This window comes from Schistocerca cancellata, chromosome 3, assembly GCF_023864275.1.
Source record: "Schistocerca cancellata isolate TAMUIC-IGC-003103 chromosome 3, iqSchCanc2.1, whole genome shotgun sequence".
Taxonomy (NCBI): domain Eukaryota; kingdom Metazoa; phylum Arthropoda; class Insecta; order Orthoptera; family Acrididae; genus Schistocerca; species Schistocerca cancellata.
The window spans coordinates 577586579-577606970 of record NC_064628.1 but is presented as its reverse complement, the minus strand read 5'-3'; the positions used below and the strand labels follow the sequence as shown (position 1 = coordinate 577606970).

At 40.4% G+C, this 20392-nt stretch overlaps 1 protein-coding gene across 2 annotated transcripts in view; it reads left to right on the top strand.

Moving 5' to 3' along the window:
• LOC126176819 (solute carrier family 22 member 7-like) overlaps window positions 1-20392 on the top strand; it is a 147420-nt gene that overhangs the window by 16319 nt on the left and 110709 nt on the right. For both annotated transcript variants that reach the window (XM_049924002.1, XM_049924001.1), the window contains exon 3: window positions 382-606. In XM_049924002.1, coding sequence (XP_049779959.1) covers window positions 382-606 — 225 coding nt within the window. The remainder of the gene's footprint in view (window positions 1-381; window positions 607-20392) is intronic.

The window sequence follows — 20392 nt, the reverse complement described above, 5'->3', positions numbered from 1 at the left end:
TAAAGATATTTTATGGGACACAGTGCTGTCGTTCTTAGTAACTTAAAAATATTTTCGAGAAGTAAGTAATAAGAGAATTGACATTTCGTGTCTGAAACTGCATTCATCATTTTGTATTTTCCCTGAGATCGGCATAAAAACTGATATACTTTCATTTGTCAGACATTGAGAAGAACTATTTTTGGACAGTTTTATTTCTTTGATCTGTTATCAGTCGGTTTTTTTCATAGTCTGGCGTCTTTTCTGGCATTATAAATAGAACAATGGTTGATCGTTTGGAGTCGGTTGCCACACTGGACAATAGGCTACCCAACATGTGTTATCAACAAATAAGCATACCCTCATATCAGAGGTCCTTTTAAAATATATTAACTTCCACAGACAAGACGGAGAGTACAGTCGATGCCTGATGAAGACCCAAGGGGAAGAGAACGAAACTACACCCTGCTTGTATGGCTGGGAGTACGACACCACGTGGCTGTTCCTTACTGCCGCTTCCCAGGAGGACTGGGTGTGCGATAAGGAACTGTACCCAAATACTGTGTATTCCGTGAGCCTCTTCGTTTCCACCGCCATTGGAGTTATTCTCTTTTACATTGGTGACAGGTGAGTACCTCATAGTAAGATTAAAATTTGCTAACAAATTTCAACAATAATGATAACTGTTCTCCGTTTATGGAAGATGAAAAGGTCAAGTCATTGTAAGTATGCAGACTTCGGTGGTCGTCGTCACTGGCCGGCCGCGGTGGTCTAGCGGTTGTAGGCGCTCAGTCCGGAACCGCGAGACTGCTACGGTCGCAGGTTCGAATCCTGCCTCGGGCATGGATGTGTGTGATGTCCTTAGGTTAGTTAGGTTTAAGTAGTTCTAAGTTCTAGGGGGCTGATGACCACAGATGTTAACTCCCATAGTGCTCAGAGCCATTCGTCATCACTGAAGGTAAAAACTTCTGGGTTGTTAGGTTCCATCGTATATCTACTGTACAGTCGACGTTTCGACCTCTCTGATTCAGGACCTTGTGGTATTCGCGATTGATTGAAGACTGTCAGAGACCAGTGTCGCGATCTCTTACACAGTAGGAGCTTTCCCGCGCTTATGCCCGAAAAGTGGGATTATATTTTAAAACACCTGCTGCTGTCGTTGGTGGGCCATCTTCATTGGCTAGTAAGGGAAGTATTGAAGAGCTAATGTTTAAGAAATAAGGATACTAACTGAAATTATTGTGACTTATTTTGGTATACCATTGTCATCGGATGTAAATGGATTTTTCCCACACTTATGCCAGAGGAAAATTATTGGTTAAAATTCTTCCTGCTGCTACTGGGGGACCACCGTTACTGGACAGAAGTGGAACGGACAGAACAAGAGAGGGGTACTGTTTACCAAACAATATTATTGTCCTCAGAGATGGCTTCCTGGACGTTGTTTGTGTTTCCCGCACACCGCAGCGGCGTATTCGGTTTCTTGATGATGGGTATTCTAACAACCCTACCACAACAAAGATCAAAATTTAACAATGATTGTGGTGTTGCTCACGCTGCTAAATACTGCATTTTCGGGCAACAACAAAGTTATTGTGTGGCAGGTGTCATTAGAGCACAGTTAATAAAGTCGTTTCATGTAATAATAAATAAACTAGGCACTCATCTTTTCGTGTTTCCCACGCTGGTCTCGTTGTAAAATCATGGCTCAATCGTCGAAAATCTAGGTGGTGATGAATCCAAGCTCGGATGCAAAGAGGCCTAGGTTTTATTCTGCTATATTCCAAAGTTTTATAGATGTGTTTCACAAACCATTCTTGAAGATTAAACCTTTGAAAATTAGCACAATGGTGATGTAAAAAAATAATCAGCACTCCGAATTCAGGTTACACTTCCTTTTTATTGCTTTTGTTGCAATATCACGTAACACACAAAAACATCACTTCACAATACAAAACATACTTGAAAACATCTTCCTCACTGTTAAAGTTCACATTTTATAAGCTGACAACAATATGTGTATTTTCAACATGACATGACTTTTTCAAGATCCGACGCTCTAACAACTAATAACCGCTTACGCGCCCAAAAATCAGAGTTACAAGTATGCCAACGATCATTGTGACAAAAGAAAGAATACACATAAGAATAATATCATTGCAACATAAACATATCGATGTACCAAAGTACCTCTACATTAATGAAATCAAATCTGAATGTTGTCTCAGAAACATGTTTACTACTTTACAGAAACACAGTAGAATATTGCTGGTATCGAGAGGTTCAGGTGAGCTGCCGTAATGGTTACGTAATTCAAGTATCATTACAGTATCCACGGAGCCTGCAACCTGTAGCTGTCCTATCTATTGAAGTTACATTAGTTCTTAGAAATTTAGCCGGCTGCTATGACCGAGTAGTTCTAGGCACTTGGTCAGGAACCGCACTGCTGCTATGGTCGCAGGTTCAAATGTTCCTATTATTTATTTAATGCTGTTGTTTGCCGTTCTCAACACTGGCTCTCTAACTAGAATATTGGTAACCAGAAAGTGATTAGCAAAACGTGAAGCCTGTAATTAGAATTCCTAGTGCCCACTTCATCTGAGAAATACATTTATAGCTACAGCTTATAGCTCTGAGGAATTAGGAGATTCTCTGGGATTCATAATCAAAAACCAGTCTCTCTAAAATGTTCACTATATTCTGAAAGTCACAGACCAAAAAAGGATCCACACAAACCAACTACCAGAGCAGTTCAGAGTCTAATGCGCTGATGCAACTATAACTGTTCAAATTAAATGTTTAAGTGAATGCTCGCCATAATTTGATGATAATGTTCATCAAACGCCACACTAATAATGGTAGAATGTCCTTCCTGCAGCGGCACATGAAAATACGACATACGCAAACTAAAGATAGATCATTAACGTCATCCCAAAATTAACACTTCACTCGAAAACGATTTAAAGGTTACACGTATCCCGAGTAACTTATTACTGCATCCGAGGCTGTTTATATCAAAGATACCGACGTGACTCCCGGCACAGGTGGTGCGCTAATCAGCGTCTGGAGACAACTGGGGCCTTCTTCTCTCGCGCAGCGTTCTTACATATAAAGCCGCGGTGCGGACGGCTAAGGGAACGCCTGATCAAATCTGCTCGCCCGACTAGCCGCTGGGCTAGTAATGCACCACTTTAAGTTATCGAATAAATCATTGCTTCCTTTGCTGATGGCCGATGAAGCTTTCAATTTAATTGTGCAATCAGCACACAAGTAAGTAATCATAATAAAAGTCTGACATGGCTAAGTCAAATATTTTGGACGAGAGAATTAATTTAATTACACTACAAGCAGTAGACGAGCTCTGAACTTGCTCTTTGGAGATACGCTATAGCTATAGTTTTATAGTTATTCTGTTGAAACTTCTCACATTTTTATGATTATAGCGGATCTCCCTTCTACTTAAATTTAAACAGCCTAGATTTATTTATTCGCCTACTTAATCTATCTTGCTTCCTTAATTTCTAAGACAAAAACCAGAAAATCATGAATTTCAACTAAAATTTTAATTTGTGAGATCCAGAATACTGTTTCTACTAAATTATTATGCAAAAGGAATCTAAATATAAATTTTTAAGTTTCTAGCTCTTTTCTGTTGCGCCAATGATTTTTACAGAAAAACATCCAAATTTCGAAAATGGTTAAAGTTATTGAACTGATATTAAAGTTATTGAACTGATGTCTAACACATATTGATTTTGTATTACTCCTGACATGCTAGAAACGTTTCAGGTTATTTACTACATTTTAAAGTATTGCGCAATATTTATGACGTCAGAGCTAGTTACAGCGGACTAGGCTGACACACAATGGAAAGACTGATGTGAATTTTATAAGGCGTGAGTATGCTGCTTCCATACATCACCATCTACTTATTTTTTTTAATGTAAAGGGAAAAAAAAATAATTGCAAAAATGGAAACCAGAGTACAGCTTAACTCCCTATGAAAATTAAAATTGAAATGTAAACATATAGAAATATTTAAAGAAAACTTATTACCTACTTCAATTATTTAAATTGCTGGCATGTTCACTGCCTCTTAAGCAACATTATCACTCAATATTTAAGCAAAATCAATGAAACACTTTGGCATACATATTGCCTTAGACAGACAAACACATAAAATATGTAAAATGATGAAAATCTTAAATCCATTAATTGTCTGTAAATATTTTTACATACACAAATTCAAAGAAAATAACACAGTTATTCATGATACATAAACAGATAATTATATCTTAGCAGTCTTTTCTAAACCTGAAAGAAAATTTCACAAATCATGACAATTTCATTTTTACACACATGGTTGTAGCCGCTTTGGCTGGCGTTCTACACTTCCATTCCCAAGGGTAGAGGAGGGGAAGTTGCTATGGTGTGCGTCCTTCACGTTCACTCTAAATTACATGGGGAAAGGGGAGTGTTAACTGTGAGTTGTGTCCAAGTCACTCCACGCTTTCACGCAGCTACCAGGCTGCCATTATCTGGTTTGTCCTGTAGAACAAACAAAAAGTGTGTCTCAGACTGTTCACTTAATATCTAAGGGTGGGTCACAATGAAATGGGGATATACACTTTTTATCTTTCAATATGTTACTGGAACAAAGTTAACAGAACTTTTTCAATTTTACTTGACTGTAATAAATTCGGTAAACAAATGGCTCAAAACGCCGTTAGTCACGTACTAGAGAAAATTTATGCTCAAGGCATACAATCATAAATCCTATTTAATCTCAATTTATTATTTCTGGGCTGGAACACTGAACCAATGCTCGGTACATTCCTGATAAATCTGAATTTTATTTACTTAACTGACTCATCTTCGATTACCTTATTCTTAGAGATAGTATGAGTGTATTTGATTAGCAGTTGTCTTCTCAGCCTCTTTGTACATGTGAGTAATTTGAGGTAATAGTACAGTTCTGAGTGTTCAAAACACACTACGTTTAGTTGACTACTAAATCCACTTATTGGTCCTCTGCTGCTGTGTCAGTTCCACATCTGCAATTATGTACTTACTTCATCGAAGTATATTTATGCTGAGCTATAAATAATGTTTAACGTCTGCCATTAAGTTACTCAATTATGTTGCTAGTGTATGTATTTATTTAACACTCACTCTATTAACATTTAACGCATAGGATAGCACATTTATTTCATATCTATAGTGTATTGCAGCTGATCAGTTTGCTCACGTTGCAATCCATTTCCACTTGATTGGATGCTGAAACCACAGGTAGTCTCTCTCGACCTACCACTAAAGTGCATTAAGTAATTATGGCCGAGCGTAATGCTAAATTCCTTAAACCTATAGGACATCATGAGCTGCTCTGTCTCATTTGACATAAGGGTACCTATGGTCGCATTCACGCCTCCAACTCATAACCTCAATACGTGTAGGTGTGTCCTGTCACACACTACACCAAATCGCGGCCAGCTCCAACCTTATAAATATTTCAAGGACGTGTCCTTCACGTCTCAACCACAAACACTGTTCAATTCTATTACACTGCCATTCCTTGCTACACAAGGTGAGTTCATTCTTACAACTTATCTGCATATTTTTCGTAACACTAAGCAATCTCTTTTACTATCAATTAGTTAGCTCTACAGCATACAATAGGTTTCACTGCCACTTCAGATACTGCTTGTACACGAATTTAAATTACTGTTGGTGGATCATTTCCAATAAAACAACAACTTTGTACTTATAATACTACCAGGGTTCTATACGTACTTGTTACTCAAATACCTTTGTATCTTAATTACATCATACTTCTCTATTGTTTACGTCACTGTTAGGTTTGTCACATTAGGTATTTTCTTCACTAATCGGTGGATTGAATGGTTACAGAACTCATGGCTTGATAGCCATGACGGAAAATTTTTGTATTGCAAAGGAGTCAAAACTCACACAGCTGGGACTGCACAGCTGCCACACTGTGTAGAGGTTACAGAAAAATCTCCTCCCTACAGAATTCACTAGTTTATTATTGGCTTGATAACCATAACGGAAAATTTAATGTGTTGGAAAGAAGAGGTCGAAATTTTAGGTGGATAGAAAAGATGAAGAGAGAGTGAAATCTGAAATGGGAAAGAAGATCTCACACAGCTGGCACTGCACAGCTACCACACTGTGTATAGGTTACAGAACAACCTCCTCCCTACAGAATTCATTTACTACCTATGAACTTCTTTAGGTCGATCACGTTCCTGAGACCGAATAGCTTTTTACTCTTAGGGTACTGTAGCCTATATGCATTTGCATGTGGTTTTCCTATGATCCTGAAAGGTCCTTGGTATACGAACATGAATTTCTTTGTTTCTGCATTCATTTTCTTCGATTTTTCCTTGGTTTTGACAAGGACTAACTGACCTCTTTCAAAACTGGTGGGTACAGCTTTTGCGTCATGACGCTTCTTTCTTTCTAATGTTCTTTTCCTTATATTTGCCCTAGCCCTTAACTTCTTTTCGTCTGTGGATATTTGCGTTAGAATAGGGAATTCTACCATATCTGCAATCACACTGTGCGGTTCTCGGTCAAACATCAATTCGCAAGGTGCAAAACCAGTTGCATCATGCCTTAAGTTGTTAATTACATTCTCAAAATACTTCATGTGCTCTGCCCAACTTGAGTGTTTCCGAGCACAATAAGTCCTACAAAGCCTATTCAATTCTCTCATATTTTCTTGGGGAAAATACGCAGATATTTTCAGATGTTTCACTCCGGCCTTATCCAGACGTTCTTTAAATCTATCAGAAGTAAATTGAGGCCCATTGTCTGACAGCAAACTCTTCGGAACGCCAACGTTCATGAAGAAATCTTTTTCCAACTTTTCTACCAACACTTTTGCATTTGCTCTTTTAATTGGGTATAGCTTAACATATTTACTAAATCCATCCACAACAACAAAAACATGGGTGCACCCACCTCCCGAAGCAGGAAGAGGGCCAAACAAATCACAAGCCAGTAATTCTAGGGTTTCAGTTGGCTCTACTGAATGCATATCCTCTTGTATTCTGGTGTTAGCAGCACGGACTTTCTGGCACACTACACAAGATGCTAGACGCTTGGCAACACGGCGGTATATGTTGTCAAACACAACTTTCTCTTTTAATTTTGCAATGCACTTCTTTGCACCATAGTGCCCATACCTCAGGTGTACATAGTCGATTAGTAAGTCTACATGTTGTGAGGGAAAGCACAGCTTCCACTCAGAAACACCTACCTTTTTCCTCCTAAACAGAATACCTTTATGCAGACAATAGTATTGCGAAACCTTAGGATAGTTCGCATCTCCCAAATAGCTCTTTACTAATTTCAGCCGGTCATCTGCATTCTGCTCACGTCTCAAGTTCTTAATCACCCTCTTCAATGCACTTTCTTCCTTTACTTCGTGCAACGCAAACATTTGTACTTCACTTAGGTCTGTTGCTGTAATTCCCGCGTCATCACAGAGCTCCGCACTTCTAGATAACCCATCAGCTACCAAATTATCTTTCCCTTGAATATATCTAACCTCAAGGTCAAACTGCTGGAGATACAATGACCATCTGACCAAACGAGCATTTCTCAACTTACAGGTCTTTAAAAAGCTCAACGCCTTATGGTCACTCTAAACAATTATCTTGTGACCTAATAGATACTGCTCAAATTTCTGTACCCCAAATACAATTGCCAATGCTTCCAGTTCTGAGATGCCATAATTTCTCTCTACTGCCTGTAAAGATCGACTTGCGAAAGCTATAGTCTTGTTCATTTGTTGTTCGTTCTCTATTTCTACTTGGAATATCTCTACAGCTATACCATAGCCACTAGCATCAACAGACATACAGAATGGTTTTTCAAAATCAGGATGATGTAAAATAGGACTATTAATTAAAGATTGTTTAAGCACCTCGAGCGCCTGTTGGCATTCTGCTGTCCAAACACAAGGGGTATTATTTTTCAGCAGGAGGTGAAGACAGGGTGCATTAAAAGCCTGACCACTAACAAAACGCCTATAGAAGCCGAAAAGACCGAACATCGTTCTCAACTGCTTCTTGTTTCTGGGAGGCTCAAATTTTTCAATGACTGCTAGCTTGCCTGGGTCAGGCAGAATACCTTTTCCATTTATCATATATCCCAAGAAACCTATTTCCTCTTTAACGCACTCTGTCTTATCAATCTTTAGTTTCATGCCACCTCTCTCAATAGCCTCTAACACTTCCTCTAATAAAACTATGTGTTCTTCCCAGGTAGGAGTTGCTATTAACAGATCATCTACGTAGACTGTGATTTTATTAATTAAGGCTGGTCTAAAACATGGCACATCACACGTACGAAGGCACAAACAGAGATATTAAGTCCGAAAGGTACCACACGATATTGGTAACAAACTCCTTCATACAAGAAAGCTGTTTACTTCCTTGAACTTTCCGCCAGTGGCAAATTCCAATATCCACACGTTATGTCCAACGAAGTTAAGAATTTTACTCCCCAGAACTTTTGCAATAACTCGTCCATGTTCTGCGGTCTATCACTTTCCCTAACCACTATTTCATTCAACCAACGAGCGTCCAAGACCAATCCGACACTCCCGTCTCTTTTTGGTACAACAACAAGAGGATTATTGTACTCACTGACCGCTTTTTCAATCACACCCCACTCTAGCATTCTCTGTATCTCTTTCCGAACCGTCTCCTTCCTAGCTACATGTATTTGGTATGGCTTCCTGAAAAACACTTGGCCAGGTTTCACCTTTAATTGACATTCATAACCTTTGACCACGCCAGGTCGAATTGAAAATACCTTATGATGCCTTTTTAAAACCTGTCTCAGTTCTTCCTTCTGATTAGCTGAAATTTTATCGATTTCATGCAATTTAGCTTATATCTTGTCCAAAATAAATGCTTCTTCTTCTTCTGTGTTTAGCTTACTTTTACTAAGATTAACACCTTCGTCCCAATATCTACTATTTTTCAGAACTCGTATAGGCAGCTTCCAAGTTTCATCATTAGTTACTACATGTTTATCAATAAAAGGTACCGTAATTACTCCGGTTATCGGCAAGACCATTTTTAACTGACTTCTTTCAAACTCAACAACACTCTGATATTTTGACAAGAAATCCATGCCAATTAAAACCTCAATACTGAGATTATTTAAAAATAAGCATGGATGATCAATTAAATTACCATTAATGTTAAAGGGCAGCAAAGCTTCTTGTTTTACCGTTTTTGACACCTTGCCAGTAGCACCAATTATTCTTAGTCCTGATATCCTCATTACGGTAAGCTTGTCTTTACTAGGTAATGCATCAAAGCAGGACTGAGGTATCGCACTCACCTCACTTCCACTGTCTAAGAGACAACGTACATTGATACCCAATATATTCACTATTATTATAGGGTGGCTTATTCTAGTTGTACAGGTGGTTCCTCAAACTCATCCAATAGTTCCTTTTGGATTTGTCTCCAACTAAAGTGATCGACACCTGTCTTCATTACATTTAGGTCAAAGTGTGTAGGGGTTTCCTGAATTACATTTTCAGCTGCCTTTTCCAGTCGGTCTATTAATTTTAAATCGAAACACCGCACGACTTCATTACATTTAGTTTGCTGAACATGACCCAACTTACTGTAGTCTGAGCGATTCTGCGCCTCCAGACCGGGCATAACACTAGTTACAGCTTAACCACTTTCACTATTATCGTCGAGTTCCTTCTCAACTGACAACTGGTCACAGCTACTGGGTTCATCGACCCACAACAGGCTATCCTCTACATTCTCACTTACCTCCTGTCCTAAATCTATTAGTACAGTATCAACAGCCCGCACAGGCACTTTAGATAATAGCACATCATCCTTGTTGTAAATATAAGCATGAATTTCTTCTGCTTCTTCACCTGACAATTCAGTATTTTGTAGCTCTTCCCTACCGTTACACTGCTGCGCCTTCTCTTTCTCTCCCCACTTAGAAAGCGTCTCTAACATGGTATCTATTAAATACTGTGAGTGATCTAATATTTCTTCTGTATCCTTAGATGCTACCGACGCCTCATCCAGATGTTCAGTCTGAGTATTCTGATCTGTCTTACCAATTACTGTAATTACTGGTTTAGGAAAAGTAACCGCCTGGTGAGCGCCAGTGTCCTCATAGACGGGAACTAGTTTTCCTGCCTCGGCCTACTACTGTTTCCTTTATTTCCATTATAGTTAACTGGCACAGCATTGCTTTCCGCACTGTTGTTTACCTGCATAATTTTGTTTGGAACAAAATTACTATCATTTGGATGCCGCTGTTGGTTCTGATAATTATTTCTCCAATTCCTACCTCTCTTAGGATGGCGGATACCTACTGTTCTGATGTTTACATTGCCATTCTGCTCTTTCTTAAAATTACTACCAGTGTTATTACCATTTCTGTTATTACGTGCTTGCTCCTCATTTGCAGCAACACGCTCCACACGTTCCAAATACTCAATGAAACGATCAAGATTGTCTCTAGGGGCAGATATAATTCCTGTTTGCCAATACCATGGCAGATTGGCTTCAAGACCTAGTATTATCATTTCAGGTTTCAGCTTTTCCGCAAATGTGACAAACGTGAAATCCATGACCTAGCAAACTCTTTAATAGATTAAGTGCCTGCATTGAAGCGTTTTCCACTCCAAAATTCTCTCAGCACTTCATTTTGCTTATTGCTAGACCAATACTCATTGATGAAAGCTGTTTCAAATTCCGCTAATGTTTTACACTTCAACATAACATCAGCTGACCAACGCATGGCGTCACCTGCTAAATGGCTTCTAATAAATGAGATTTCCTCTCGTTCAGACCAAGTTGGTGGAATCACATCTTCAAAATCGTTCCAGAAATCTAGCGGGTGGATATTTTTATCTGGATCGAACTGCAAGAACTGCCGACATCCGATAAATGCGGCGTTTGCAGCCACAACTGGTTGTATACTACCATTACCAGAAGTTACGGAAGTTACTTTACTCCCAATGTTAGCAATGTTAGTACTAATATTTTCTACTCTCATTTCAACATTATCTACTCTTTGCACAATGTGAGTAGTATCAGTTTTGATTGCATCTACTTCTGCTTGACATATGTTTACTTTTATATTAACATCGTTAAACCTATCTGAGCACAGTTCAGATTCCGCCTCGATCTTTTCTGTTAACTTGTGTTCCAGCTTCGCATCTTCCATTTGGAAGTCTTTGCGAACCTCAGCAATTTCGGATTTTACTGTTTTATACATTTCAGAAAATTGTTGAGCAACCTTTTTCTTAATATCCTCATGATTGTAATCGATTTTATAATTCCAACTGTCCAGATCCTCTTTCAACTTATTGCAACCAGCCTTGAAGATATTGTCCATTACCTCCAATCGTTTATTAAAATTAGTTTGGCTGGCCACAATCTCATATTCTAATTCAGCATTACTGCTTTTGACTTCAGTTATTTCAGACTTTAATTCAGGTGTCATTTTAGCATTACTGATAGCTATTGCTTGTAATATAACATTTAAATCAATAGCCCCAGTATCTTTGGGTTGCTCACTAGCTGGTTTTTTTATCACACTCAGGTGACGAAAAACTAGCTCCAATACCAGAATCATCAAAACTAAATGAAACATCTGATTGATCAGTCATATCTAACTTATCCTTTTTAAACTCTACCACCTCTGATGACTGTTTCGTTTTTAACTCATCAGATAAACTATCATCCAATAAATTAACAATTTCTGATTTCTGCTTTACTACAGGGGTCTCTATTATTGAATCATTGCCCCTTTTCACACTACTGTCAGGAGACAATACTTCATATTTCACTTTAACATTACTATTTTCATGCATATTTACACTTGAACCGTTGTCTGGATTTACAGTTCCCTCAACAGACATAGGTTCTGATTTAAGTTTAACCTCAGTTTCTTCTGGCGGTTCCATCGCCGACTGTCTTTTAGTGCAGGTTAGTAAAAATTTTAACAGCTTTTCACTTAACTTAGTTCCTTCTGCACGATGTATGGCGTTGCCGGCGCGGCGTACCAGGATCACTGACGCGACGCGGCGCGTTGAGCTGCAGACAGCACTTCGACGGCTGCTATGTGTTTGCGTGGCCCGCAACTGCAGGCGCGGCTCCGGTTGCTCCGGCGGACAACTGCGGTGAGGCGAAACTAGCTTCTCACGATGACGGTAGCGCTGCTAGACTCAGTGCCAGCTCCGTCAATCCAGATGCGTTGTTAATCCAATTGCGTCGTCCACATGCACACGTAACATTATCACTGTTCTATTACTCAGTTGCGTGTCGCATTTCACTCTCGAATTCGAATACTTAAAAATCACTTTTACTTTTACTCAGTTTCTTTCCCGGCCGATGCACCATATGTGGGGCGGCGGGTGGAATAATTTTAAATGTTCCTATTATTTATTTAATGCTCTTGTTTGCCGTTCTCAACACTGGCTCTCTAACTACAATATTGGAAACCAGAAAGTGATTAGCAAAACGTGAAGCCTGTAATTAGAATTCCTAGTGCCCACTTCATCTGAGAAATACATTTATAGCTACAGCTTATAGCTCTGAGGAATTAGGAGATTGTCTCGGATTCATAATCAAAAACCATTCTCTCTAAAATGAACACTATATTCTGAAAGTCACAGACCAAAAAGAATCCACACAATCCAACTACCAGAGCAGTTCAGAGTCTACATCTACATTTATATTCCGCAAGCCACCCAACGGTGTGTGGCGGAGGGCACTTCGCGTGCCAGTGTCATTACCTCCCTTTTCTGTTCCAGTCGCGTATGGTTTGCGGGAAGAACGCCTGTCTGAAAGCCTCAGTGCGCGCTCTAATCTCACTAATTTTACATTCGTGATCTCCTCGGGAAGTATAAGTAGGGGGAAGCAATATATTCGATACCTCATCCAGAAACGCACCCTCTTGAAACCTGGCGAGCAAGCTACACCGCGATGCAGAGCGCCTCTCTTGCAGAGTCTGCCACTTGAGTTTGCTAAACATGTCCATAACGCTATCACGGTTACCAAATAATCCTGTGACGAAACGCGCCGCTCTTCTTTGGATCTTCTCTATCTCTTCCGTCAACCCGATCTGGTACGGATCCCACAATGATGAGCAATACTCAAGTATAGGTCGAACGAGTGTTTTGTAAGCCACCTCCTTTGTTGATGGACTACATTTTCTAAGGACTCTCCCAATGAATCTCAACCTGGTACCCGCCTTACCAACAATTAGTTTTATATGATCATTCCACTTCAAATCGTTCCGCACGCATACTCCCAGATATTTTACAGAAGTAACTGCCACGAGTGTTTGTTCTGCTATCATGTAATCATACAATAAAGGATCCTTCTTTCTATGTATTCGCAATACATTACATTTGTCTATGTTAAGCGTCAGTTGCCACTCCCTGCACTAAGTGCCTATCTGCTGCAGATCTTCCTGCATTTAGCTACAATTTTGCAATGCTTCAACTTCTCTGTATACTACAGCATCATCCGCGAAAAGCCGCATGGAACTTCCGACACGATCTACTACGTCATTTATATATATTGTGAAAAGTAATGGTCCCATAACACTCCCGTGTGGCACGCCAGAGGTTACTTTAACGTCTGTAGACGTTTCTCCATTGAGAACAACATGCTGTGTTCTGTTTGCTAAAAATTCTTCAATCCAGCCACACAGCTGGTCTGATATTCCGTAGGCTCTTACTTTGTTTCTCAGGCGACAGTGCGGAGCTGTATCGAACTCCTTCCGGAAGTCAAGGAAAATAGCATCAATCTGGGAGCCTGTAGCTAATATTTTCTGGGTCTCATGAACAAATAAAGCGAGTTGGGTCTCACACGATCGCTGTTTCCGGAATCCATGTTGATTCCTACAGAGTAGATTCTGGGTTTCCAAAAACGACATGATACTCGAGCCAAAAACATGTTCTAAAATTCTACAACAGATCGATGTCAGAGATATAGGTCTATAGTTTTGCGCATCTGCTCGACGACCCTTCTTGAAGACTGGGACTACCTGTGCTCTTTTCCAATCATTTGGAACCTTCCGCTCCTCTAGAGACTTGCGGTACACGGCTGTTAGAAGGGGGGCAAGTTCTTTCGCGTATTCTGTGTAGAATCGAATTGGTATCCCGTCAGGTCCAGTGGACTTTCCTCTGTTGAGTGATTCCAGTTGTTTTTCTATTCCTTGGACACTTATTTCGATGTCAGCCATTTTTTCGTTTGTGCGAGGAATTAGAGAAGGAACTGCAGTGCGGTCTTCCTCTGTGAAACAGCTTTGGAAAAAGGTGTTTAGTATTTCAGCTTTACGCTTGTCATCCTCTGTTTCAATGCCATCATCATCCCGGAGTGTCTGGATATGCTGTTTCGAGACACTTACTGATTTAACGTAAGACCAGAACTTCCTAGGATTTTCTGTCAAGTCTATACATGGAATTTTACTTTCGAATTCACTGAACGGTTCACGCATAGCCCTCCTTACTCTAACTTTGACATCGTTTATCTTCTGTTTGTCTGAGAGGTTTTGGATGCGTTTAAACTTGCAGTGAAGCTCTCTTTGCTTTCGCAGTAGTTTCCTAACTTTGTTACTGACCCACGGTGAGTTTTTCCCGTCCCTCACAATTTTACTCGGCACGTACCTGTCTAAAACGCATTTTACGAGTCCCTTGAACTTTTTCCATAAACACTCAACATTATCAGTGTCGGAACAGAAATTTTCGTTTTGATCTGTTAGGTGGTCTGAAATCTGCCTACTATTACTCTAGCTAAAAAGATAAACCTTCCCACCCTTTTCTTATATTCCTATTAACTTCCATATTCAGAGATGCTGCAACGGCATTATGAGCACTGATTCCCTGTTCTGCACTTACAGAGTCGAAAAGTTTGGGTCTGTTTGTTATCAGTAGGTCCAAGATGTTATCTCCACGAGTCGGTTCTCTGTTTAATTGCTCGAGGTAATTTTCCGATAGTGCACACAGTATAATGTCACTCGATGCTCTGTCCCTACCACCTGTCCTAAACATCTGAGTGTCCCAGTCTACATCTGGTAAACTGAAATCTCCACCTAAGACTATAACATGGTGAGAAAATTTATGTGAAATGTATTCCAAATTTTCTCTCAGTTGTTCTGCCACTAATGCTGCTAAGTCGCTGCTGTGCTAATGCGCTGATGCAACTATAACTGTTCAAATTAAATGTTTACGTGAATGCTCGCCATAATTTGATGATAATGTTCATCAAACGCCACACTAATAATGTTAGAATGTCTGTCCTGCGGCGGCACATGAAAATACGACATACGCAAACTAAAGATAGATCATTAACGTCATCCCAAAATTAACACTTCACTCGAAAACGATTTCATGGTTACACGTATCCCGAGTAACTTATTACTGCATCCGAGGCTGTTTATATCAACGATACCGACGCGACGCGACTCCCGGCACAGGTGGTGCGCTAATCAGTGTCTGGAGACAACTGGGGCCTTCCATTTTCTCGCGCAGCGTTCTTAAATATAAAACCGTGGTGAGGATGGCTAAGGGAACGCCTGATCAAATCTGCTCTCCAGACTAGCGGCTGGGCTAGTAATGCACCACTTTACGTTATCGAATAAATCATTGCTTCCTTTGCTGATGGCCGATGAAGCTTTCAATTTAATTGTGCAATCAGCACACAAGTAAGTAATCATAATAAAAGTCTGACATGGCTAAGTCAAATATTTTGGACGAGAGAATTAATTTAATTACACTACAAGCAGTAGACGAGCTCTGAACTTGCTCTTTGGAGATACGCTATAGCTATAGTTTTATAGTTATTCTGTTGAAACTTCTCACATTTTTATGATCATAGCGGATCTCCCTTCTACTTAAATTTAAACATCCTAGCTTTATTTATTCGCCTACTTAATCTATCTTGCTTCCTTAATTTCTAAGACAAAAACCAGAAAATCATGAATTTCAACTAAAATTTTAATTTTTGAGATCCAGAATACTGTTTCCACTAAATTATTATGCAAAAGGAATCTAAATATAAATTTTTAAGTTTCTAGCTCTTTTCTGTTGCGCCAATGATTTTTACAGAAAAACATCCAAATTTCGAAAATGGTTAAAGTTATTGAACTGATATTAAAGTTATTGAACTGATGTCCAACACATATTGATTTTGTATTACTCCTGACATGCTATTAACGTTTCAGGTTATTTACTTCATTTTAAAGTATTGCGCAATATTTATGACGTCAGAGCTAGTTATAGCGGACTAGGCTGGCACACAATGGAAAGACTGCTGTGAATTTTATAAGGCGTGAGTATGCTGCTTCCCTACAAGTCGTTTAAAGTATTTAGAAATTTAATACGCTTTCTCGGTATTTTCTTCTATAACCTTTGGTTTCCTCCACCACTACTTGTACGTTATTAAAATTAGTGTGAACGCCACAGTTCTTGTGATTTCCGCTGCTGCAGGTTTCACATTTATTTCAGCAGCGTATGACGTTCGTGTCCCCTAACATATTCTTTAACAATCCTTTCCCTTCCGCCTGTACGCAACTTGCAGCACCTAAACATCATTTTACATCATTTTATAGACGCCCGCAATTTGGAGGTAATCTGGTGCATCAATTTAATGACCGGAAAAAGCCTTCTGTTTTGTTTTTACTGAAGAAAGAGGTCTCTATAAGAATTCTGCTTATGCGATCAGTGACCCGAGAAACAAACTGTAACTTAACAGATAAAGAACTCTTTCCGTTTAGCATTATGGACTGCAGGAAAAATTTTAGTGCACCCATTTAGAGGTTTCCAATTCACTCAAACTTTATTGTTTCAGTAGTGAATATGGATTACATGATATGATTGCATTTACAGATCACTATCTCAAATGGGTGAGAGGAATCAGGTATTAAGCCATGCTGAAATACCCATACTAGTATATGGTGTAGCCTTCACGAGCGGCAATGCAGGTACTGAGTCTGGTATCCACTCGATCCTACAGAGGGCGAATACTGTCCTGGGATACGTTACGCCACGCCTGCTCAACCTTCTAACATTCTGCGTGGTGTCTGTTTGTTCTAAGTCGTGTCTCCCTACCACCTGCTCGCAACGACGTTCTGAGCGTGTTTTTTAGGGAATTGACTAGTTTGAACCTGGGACCTGTTGCTAGTAATGAGACGCCAAACCACACATGACATGTAGAGTTCAGAAGAGTTCAGTGAGACTAGCAATGATATAATCAAATACTTAATGATTTCAGCATCAACTCCACTGCACTCCCTGTAAAAGAATGTTAATACAAATTAAATTTAGTGGGAGGGGTTCAAGGCTTTCCTATTTTTAGTTAGCTGGTAAAATAACGTCGAAAAATCAGTCAAGTTTACCATTGGAATTTTTATTCTACTCACAAAACATTGTTTATAAATTGCATTGATAAAACGAAATATTTTAATACAGGATGATAAAAACCAACTGTGTTCAACAAAAATGTGAACGAATATTCCCTGAATGGGTTTCCAAGTTCTATAATGGATAGAAGGATGACCTATGCCGTATCACGTCTATAATCTAGGTTTAAATTAAGTTTCATAAAAGAGAAAACTATTAAAAATGGTATACAGTGACCTTCAATTATCTTTAATTACTCATTTAACTTGTCATAAATAACAGTGGCTGATGTGGCTTCTCAATAACTATATAACAGAAAAATCATCACTTTCAGACTTTAATTTCAAGTAGCAAATGTGAATACCACAAAGTTTAATTGATGATCGACACTAGTATAACATAAAAAGGGGATGTAACAGATGAGACTTCTGCATTTCTGAGTGAAGCCTTATGCACTCTTTTGCGGCATCGTGTATGTTCATTACATTCGGTGGTTAGGCAGCGTCAGGGGCGGTGGGCGGCGCAGCTCCACACACCTCGCTGTCTTGGTGGCAACTCTCATGAACTTATCCTTACTACTGTTTACCGAAGTTGGTTTAAGAAAAAGGTATCTGGCTGTGTTTTCAACTGGCCAATCGGCGTCTCAATGTTAACCTTAAGCTCCGCCTGCAAAAATTGTGTCTATCCAATGAGAAACGTTATACGTTTCGTGGTGGGGCAATGTTTTTAACTTTTGCAACGTAACAGAGACGCGAAAAAGTCTCACGCTAAAACTTGCAGCTGGTGTGGCCCTTTTAGTGTTATCGTAAGATCTATACTGTTCTTCTGGAGGGCTCTATCTTTTAACATGGGCTAGGGGATGGACCTCCTGGCAGTCGGCCGGCGATGTGGGTGTCCCATTGTCCCGCTCTTATCGTAGGGCCTTGTAGCCTACACGGCTCTGCTCTCGGTTTATGTTCTCGTTTCTCCCCTCGGAACTGCATCTGTTTCACGGTGGGAAGGTATGACATGAATTTAGGCGTTCGTGTGTTAGTCTGTGGTATTCCATTTGACACTCATTGATCGTATTACTTTGGTTAATATAATGTGAGGATTTATTCGGAGCTATGTGACATATTTGCTAGCATTTCAGGGTTTTCATGGAAGGTGTTGGATTTGCCTGACACCTTACAACCTGTTCACGTAGTTCTGTAAAAGTTGTTAACTGACGAATCGCACGAGTCACCTCCAGTGCCATCACATCCCACACGTACTCGATTGAAGACAACTCCAGAGATGGTACTGCCCAGGGAAGTTGGTGCACGTCATGTAGAGTACATTGACTTTCACAGGAAGTGTGTGGGCAGGCACTATTTTGCTGGAACAACACATAACTTCCCTGTTGCAAGAACGGCAAAAGAATAGGTCTAACAGCATTCTGCACGCACCGAGAGCTGGTTCGTGTCCCCTCCAGTAACACCATTGGTGAACGAGTGTTCCAGCTTATAGCATCCCAGACCATAAGGCCTGCAGTGGGGACAGCGTGTCTTGGATGAACGCATTCCACTAGATAGCGTTCCTCTGGTCTACATCGTACAAGCAAACACCATCACTTGCGAGCAGGCAGAATCTGATTTCTTCGCTGAAGAGCAAAGTGTGCCATTCCATCTTACAAACCGAGCGAGGTGGCGCAGTGGTTAGACACTGGACTCGCATTCGGGAGGACGACGGTTCAATCCCGCTTCCGGCCATCCTCATTTAGGTTTTCCGTGATTTCCCTAAATCACTAAAGGCAAAAGCCGGGATGGTTCCTCTGAAAGGGCACGGCCGACTTCCTTCCCCATCCTTCCCTAATCCGATGAGACCGATGACCACGCTGTCTGGTCTCCTTCCCCAAACAACCAACCAATCCATCTTACAAGTGATCCTCTAATGGCAGCAGTCGAACCATAAACAGCGATGCTGTTGCGTAAGTGGTAGACGGGCTAGAGGTTTGCGTGACCGTATTCCCACTGCTAATAACCGGTTCACACAGCTCGTGTTGACACGTTTAGACTCACAAGCCCTCTTATCTGTGCTGTGGTAGCTGTACAATCTGCCACTGCTGCCCTTGCAATACTACGATCCCGGCGGGCGTTTGTGCTATGCTGTCATCCAGAACCTCGTCTACAGGTGTGAGAATGTTGACGTGTTCACTGATACCAGCATCGTTACGCAACTGACGCAGAACGTCCAAACTGTGTGGCAGTTCTCCGAAAGACCCATCCCACCACTCTGAAGGCCACAGTTTGACCCCTTTCAAACTCGTTCAGCTGGCTGTAGGAAGCACAAGTGCGTCTCCGTGGCGTGGTTTCCTGCTTGCTTCACTAGTCTAGAACACACGGAGCCTTCTGGCTGTGAGTATTCCCCATTAAAGTTTAGACACAGACGGCGCTCTTGTGGGTATGCCTCTACACTATCTGTTGTCGGATGACGTGGGAATCATTATCAGTACATCTACTACGTCAAGATGGCATAGGCCACCATCGGATCGAAATCTATGTCGTCTTTCCAAGGGTACTAAATTGTTTTCCGGCAGCCTATTACACTTTTTTTTTTTTTGGTCATCAGTCTACGGACTGGTTTGATACGGCCCGCCACGAATTCCTTTCCTGTGCTAACCTCTTCATCTCAGAGTAGCACTTGCAACCTACGTCCTCAATTATTTGCTTGACGTATTCCAATCTCTGTCTTCCTCTACAGTTTTTGCCCTCTACAGCTCCCTCTAGTACCATGGAAGTCATTCCCTCATGTCTTAGCAGATGTCCTATCATCCTGTCCCTTCTCCTTAACAGTTTTTCCACATATTCCTTTCCTCTCCGATTCTGCGTAGAACCTCCTCATTCCTTACCTTATCAGTCCACCTAATTTTCAACATTCGTCTATAGTACCACATCACAAATGCTTCGATTCTCTTCTGTTCCGGTTTTTCCACAGTCCATGTTTCACTACTATACA